General features: G+C 41.3%; 1 protein-coding gene across 1 annotated transcript; it reads left to right on the top strand.

The window, feature by feature from the left end:
• The first annotated feature begins 590 nt into the window (after positions 1-590).
• On the top strand, positions 591-1,010 carry LOC123807042 (putative glycine-rich cell wall structural protein 1). The gene has a single exon (XM_045820498.1). It carries the CDS (start codon positions 591-593, stop codon positions 1,008-1,010), a length of 420 nt encoding a protein of 139 aa, XP_045676454.1.
• Positions 1,011-7,025: the final 6,015 nt, after the last annotated feature.

Raw genomic sequence — 7,025 nt, 5'->3', positions numbered from 1 at the left:
CTAACTCCTAGGTTGGTCTGAGCCCATTTGGCCCCTTCTATTTCTCCTACAGAGTGTTTACCTCTATTGTGTGATTACTTTCCTCACTAGAGTTTAAACTTTATAGTCAGGAGCTCTTCCTTCTGTGCTGTTGAATACCTAGCATCAAGTTAGGGGTCTGGCATAGAGCTGGTACTTAATGAATAATGAATGAATGAATGAATGAATGAATGGCTCTGCTATCCTAAGCTAATCAACTTCCTTGAAGTGCATTTTCTTTTTCTGCTAAGTGAGAATAAAGATATTGATGGTACGACAAGTAATAATGACAGCTCATTTGGAGCCTTTTGTGTGGATGATCTCATGTAGTTCTTGCAACCGTCCTTTTCTCACCTTCACTTTACAAATTTGGAAACAAATGCTTAGCAAAGTCAGGTAAATCTTGTCTAGGTCACATAGCCTGTAAGGGATAGATCCAGTAATAGAACCCAGATCAACCGTACACTAGAAACATGGTCTTACTATACATTCACATTGCCAGTTGTGGTACAATAATGTGCTCATAACACTTTCTAGAGTTTTATAGAAAGTGGTAGAGGAAATTGTAAGGCATGGAAAAGGTAGTGGTGATTGTGGTGATAGTGGTGGTAGAGATACAGGTGGAGGAGGTAGATGTGGTGATGGTGGAGGTCCAAGTTCTGATAGGAGATGAAAGTGGTGGCATTGGTAGTGGTGGAGGTAAGGGACATGATAGAGGTGGTAGTAATGGTAGTGGATGTGTTAGAGTTGATAGTGGTTGTGTTAATAATGGAGGTGATGGAAATGGTGGTGGTAATGGAGGAGATAGTAGTGGTGATGAAGATAGAAATAGAGACATGTATGACCTTGGAGGTGGTAGAGGTGGTAGTGGTAGAGGTGGTGGAGGTGATGAAGATGATGGTGGTAATGGTGGAAGTAAAGTGGAGATGGTGATGCAAGAGGAGGTAGTAGAATTTTTGATGATGATAAAAATGTTCTTTCCCAGCCTCTGAGTAATCTCTGTTCCTCAAGGTCAAAGGGCTGAGGTTACTCAGGGAGAAGGCAGGAGGAAGGAAAAAATTAGTGAGAGGAAAGGAAAGAGAATGAATTTTGAGTCACACTGTATAAATCTTAGATAGAATAGGGGTGATATTTGGCACTGGTGATCACCCTGGGCTGAGGAATACATGCTAACATAAGGGTTCAAACTCTACCATGGTTCTCATCTTCCACTGGCCTGTTTCTCCTAAAAATCTATCCTGGACAGACAGAAGAAGTTGGGGCAGTAGAGGGCTAAGCCCAGACACTTCTCTGAGCCCAGCTAATTGGTGTGTCAACACAGAAGTTATCAAGGTATATTAGCTGTGGTCCTTCAAGAAGCAGAGGCAAGATGGGATTACTATGTTAGGATTTCTTTTTTAGTGGAAACATTTGTTAGAGAAAATGGGGCGGGGGCTGGAGAACTCTGAAGATCTGTTAGATAACAGTGCAAGTCTAACCCCATGTGAAGGAGAGAGGGAGGGAAGGTTCTGTGGGAACATCTAGCAGGGGTGTCAAACTCATTTTCACCAGGGGCCACATTAGCCTTGCAGTTGCCCTTGAGGGGCCAAAATAATTTTAGGACTGCATAAATATAACTACTCCTTAGCTGATAAAGAGTTGAAATTACATTAGGCCCTTTGAAGGCAACCTCAAGGTTGATGTGGCCCCTGGTGAAAATGAGTTTGACACCCCTGATCTAGACTATCACGCAGTCTCAGGAAGTCTTGGCAAGGCCATCAGGGAGCCCTCAAGCAGGAATTGAGCAGAAGAGGAGATCAGTGTCCCCCCAAAATGGTCCTAACAATGTCAGCTGGGTCATTGCTGAGAACAGCCCATGGCCTTGGCACAAACACAGCAATGGATTTCAGAGGGCAGAACCAGGGCCCCAGGTCAAGGATGCCCTTACAGTGGGGGCTTGTGAGGTGCAATCTCATGGCTGCCTCATATTCCCTGTTTGCTCACCTCTCTCCCTGAACTTTCAGGTGGCTCTAGCCTAGTAAAGTCACTATGTGAGAATTTACCTTCTGGGTTGACTGAGAATTCCATGTCTTAGCCTGGTGTTTGGCTTGATTCCTTGCAAAACCAGCTCAGAGGTGTGACTTGTGTCAGGGTTTGCTTTCTGTTTCAGCACATTGAACAGAGCAGCCTTTTGCAAGATACAAACTATCCCAACTCCACAGAAATGTCTATTTTTCATGTGCTATTAGAGATCCTTTTTCAACATAGTCCTCTAGTAAAGAAACCTCCCACTTTCTTACAAGGGCAAGGATAGAGGAGATCATCACTACCTTTACTTGCATATCAGTACCAAAGTCCTAACTTTTTTTGCCTTGTTACTGGAATGAAGCACACCTCCAATGCTTTTTCTCCAATCTGACTCCTTTTCACATCTTTAGACTTACTCTGGTACCAGTCTTTTTTGGACCATTTCCACAGCACTGAGAGATGATAGAGATAGAGATAGAGATAGAGATAGAGATAGAGATAGAGATAGAGATAGAGATAGAGATAGAGATAGAGATAGAGATAGAGATGATAGAGATAGAAGGATAGAGATAAAAATTATGAGAGACAGAGCATGCCTGTTTAAAGGTGAGTCTCATGTGAGTTGGTAAAAGCATGTCTTAGTGCGAAAAAGATGTGGTGATAGAAAGAAGTGAGAAAGAGAAAAGAAAAATGTGTGTTTGGTTGTGGTGGGGAGAACAGATGGGGAGAACAATAAAGTTGTTATTCATACTCCCCCAGAGGGAAGCTATACTCTCAGGAGAAAGGAATGGAGGACAAAGGAAATGCAGGAAGATGCAGGAGGGACCTAGGTCAGGGTAGAACTGAGCCTATATGTTTCCTTTGTGATAGAAGGCCAGTTAGGCTAGATTAATGCATTTGTGATTACCATATGTCCACTGCAAGCTTGGGCCCAACATGAGGCTCCCATACTTACCAGAAGCACCAGAGTCCTAAGGCCTCAGTCTGTAAACCACATCTATGCTTTGCCTTTTACTCTGGGCACTGCCCAGTACAGAATATCCTTCTAGAACCCTTCCTGTAATTATAGTGACTCACCTAAGTCCTTCATAAACCCTACAGGTTAATCTCCTGGGTAACGCCATCCTTGTCTTCTACTTTCTCATCTTTGTGATTTTACTCACACTACTTTCCCCACTTTGGAATGTCCTCTTTAGCCCTCTCCACCCCCTTCATCCTTATGTGGCAAATTGAGTGCCACCTTTTCCAGCAAGTCCTCCTAAATTCCCCCAAGGACAATAAATCACTCATCTCTCTATTCTCCAGGAGCAATTTGCTTTTATCTTATTTAATTCTTCATTGATCTGCTGTGTGCATTCACTTTTTCTGATTATCAAAGCATGCTTATGCAGACAATTAAGGCACAAACAGAAAACCATCAACAAAAAAAACAAGAGGGAAAGTGACTCATAATTCCCTTTCCTAGAAACAACTGCTGTTAAGATTTTGCCATGTTTCTTTCCAGTTGTCTAACATGGTTTCTTTGATGCATTTTATCCTGCTTGTTTTCATTTACCATTTGTTTGATTACCCTAAAGCAGAACCTAAGATAGCACTTGGGTGAAGTTAGTTTACTTGGGAAGTGTGATGGCTGATTTTATGTGTCAACTTGACTGGGTCACAGTGCCCAGATATTTATTTGTTCAAACATTATTTGGATGTTTTTATGAGAGTGTTTTTGTATGAAAAATTGTTTATATCAGTGGACTTTAAGTAAAAAAGATTATCCCTATAACGTAGGTGGGTATCACCCAATCGGTTGAAGGCTTGAATAGAACAAACTGACCTCCCCTGAACAAGAATGCATTCTGCCAGAAAACAGCCTTTCAACTTTGATGAAAGTTGATGTGTGAACAGCAAACATCAACTCTTCCCTAGAGTCTCCAGACTGACAGCCCACCCTGATGATTTTGGATGTGCCAGCATCCAAAATTTCATGAGCCAGTTCCTTAAAATAAATCACTCATATTTATATGTACAATACCTGTTGGTTCTGTTTTTCTGGAGAACTGTGACTAATACAGGAGGCAATCCCAAGAAGCAGGTGTGAGTGGGCAGGAACATGAGACAGGAAAGGAGGGAAGGTCAATATCAGAAAGAATTATGAGGGGCTTGCTGTGGTCAATGGCACCTTGATTCTACTAGGATATCTGGGAAATGCCTTGAAAACTTCCCATAGTTGTCTGTTCACATGAAGGGTGGGAGGTAAAATATTTATCCATCAGTTCTTGGACCCATCAGCTAAGGGGTGCTCCTAAAGTCATTAACAATCCTGTACTTCTGGGTTTCGCTTTCAGGTTGGTTGGGAGGATGCCCACTGCTTTGAGAAAGGTTTTGGGGCTAACAGTGGAAATACATGAAGCCCAATATCCAGGTGGAGATATTGTCAGAACTTCTACGAAAGTGTCCACTGCATTGTGGCTGAAACCAGAGAGGAAAGAATGTGAAGCATCACATGTGTTTACTATTGTATCACATATATTGTCCTACATCATTAAAAATTATTTTAAAATATTACTTTTTATGGATGCATGATGCACCATTGTATGGATATGTCAGTTAGATTATTTCTATTATTTTCATTTTATAAGGAATGCTTTGATGAACACTATATTCGTCTGCTAAGGCTGCCATAACAAAATACCATAGACTTTTTGGATTAAACACAGAAATGTATTGTCTCACAGTTCTGGAGGTCAAAAGTTCAAAATCAAGGTGCTGTCAGGTTTGTTTTTTTTCTGAGGTCTCTCTCCTTGCCTTACAGATGGCCACCTTCTTCCTGTGTCCTCACATGGTCTTTTCTCTGTGTGTGCATGCTCCTGGTGTCTGTCTCTCTTTTATCATAAAGACACTAGTCATATTGAATTGGGGCATACCTTAAGGGTCTCATTTCATCTCCAAATACAGTCACATTCTGAGGTACTGAGGGTTAGGAATTCAACACAGGATTTGGGGGGGAGGACATAATGAGTTCATTAAACAACTGAGCACACATTGTTGTATATTAGAATATTTCCCCATCAGACTTCAACCAGTCGTTTCTGTTTCTCCCACTGGATTGTAATCTATCTCAGAGCAGGAACTAGTGTGATTTAATCTAGTCTCCTCAGGCCCCAGCAATGAACTGGTGCTGCATATCTTTATGGACATTAGCAATATTACCACTGACTGCTACTGATGTTGATTGAACAATTGCCACATAAACACTCTTCATGTATTTTTTTCTCTATGTCTAAAAAGTGAACTTTATCTACCCATAATTAGTTGGTAGACTGCTGGCATTGACAATGTTTCTTCCTTTACCCTCCTTCATTTTTAACAATTATCTTAACTATTTTTCCACATACATTGAGAACATCAAGGAGTGTTGTGATTTTTACAGAAACCACCAACATAATTCAAAAAATTCAAAAGGAGGTAAGTCTGTTGTATTTACCTGCATTTTTACACTTCTTTTTGTCCTTTTTTTCTTCCAATATTCCTTCTTTTTATTATTTTCTTCCTATTTATAGAACCTCTTTTCATCATTCTTTCAAGGTAGGTCTGACGGTGATAAATTCTCTTAACTTTCCTTCAGAAAAATATTTATTCTGGATTTAAAATTCTGAATTGACAGTTCTTAAAAAATGTTGTGTCACCTTTCTGGCCTCCATGATTTCTGATAAGAAACCTGCTACCATTCAAATTGTTTTGTTCCTATAAGGAAGGTATCATTTTTCCTCACTCCATTCAAGATTCTCGCTTTGTCTTTTTCAGGACTGTGATGTGTCTTGGTATGTATTTATTTGAATTATTCTATTTTTGTTTCAAGCACGCTTACAATTAATTGCCAAAGCATTTTTATGACAACTGCTTCAAAATTCTTGTCAGATAATTCCAACATATGATTTTCCCCAGTGTATGTATCTATGGTCTTTTCTCATTCAAATTATGATTTTCCTGGTTCTTGGTATGACAAGTGATTTTGATTATATTCTGGACATTTTAGGTATTGTATTAGGAGGATCTGTATTTTATTTAAATCCTCTGTTATAGCAGGCCTTATCTGACACTCCTTGGTGGGTGAAGGGGATGCTGCCTTATTATTGACAGGTGGGATTGTAAGTCCAAGTTCTCCAATGAATTTCCTTTGACATTCTGGATGAGGGTGGAGAAAGGGACACCTTGTTACTGTTACAGAGCAACAAGGGGGGGGTCCTCAAAGGGCAATATACTATTCCCCGAAAGAAAACCCCCAGGTTCATTATGTCCGCCGCCAAAGGAAAGATATCTCAATGCCCAAGATTCAGTGAAAAGGAAAGGAATTTATTACTCATTCAAAATAACAAACTAAAGTTCCCCACAAATGCACACAGTCTTCCCTGTACCCTCCACATGGCAAAAGGGAACACTTCCAAAGCCTCGTGGTCCTGACTCTCACCCAAACCGAATGGTCCCAACCAAGACACCAAAGCTGCATGGTCCTAAACAGATGCGTGGTCCCCAAAAGAGAGATGTCCAGTCCCAAAAGAGAGACATCTGGTCCCAAAAGAGAGATGCCAAATGGCTGCATCACTGGGTTTAAATCCCAGTGCCAATCTTCTTCTGCAGCCCCATTTCCAGCTCCTCCCACAATTGGCTACAGCTGTCAGCATTCTGGGCAGGTGTGCCCTGTGGTGTGGAGCCAATTATCTCCAAGCTCTTCTGGATCCTATTACAAATCCCTATTTGGGGCTCCCCTCTTGGCTGCATCCTGTTACAAATCCCTCCTTTCAGATTTACACCCACTTTACAATCTTATAAAGGACAATGGATGAAGGTCTTTTCTTGTAACTACACCCTGCTGGACATGGACATCATCCTACTTACCCCTGGGTCAGGTGTACCCTGAAAAGGGGGGGTGTGCCGCATGGAGGGAGTCCTTCCTGTAAGGGGAAGGACCTTACAGAATCCTGGTCAGTTGGCTGTCACCAGGAAGTCAC

Source organism: Phyllostomus hastatus, unplaced genomic scaffold (genome assembly GCF_019186645.2).
Source record: "Phyllostomus hastatus isolate PE091 unplaced genomic scaffold, TTU_PhHast_1.1 phas_scaffold_397, whole genome shotgun sequence".
Lineage (NCBI taxonomy): Eukaryota > Metazoa > Chordata > Mammalia > Chiroptera > Phyllostomidae > Phyllostomus > Phyllostomus hastatus.
This window is presented reverse-complemented; position numbering and strand designations above follow the sequence as displayed.

Bases quoted from the DNA above. Each gene is read 5' to 3' on its own strand.
- LOC123807042 (XM_045820498.1), top strand. From the start codon at position 591: ATGGAAAAGGTAGTGGTGATTGTGGTGATAGTGGTGGTAGAGATACAG.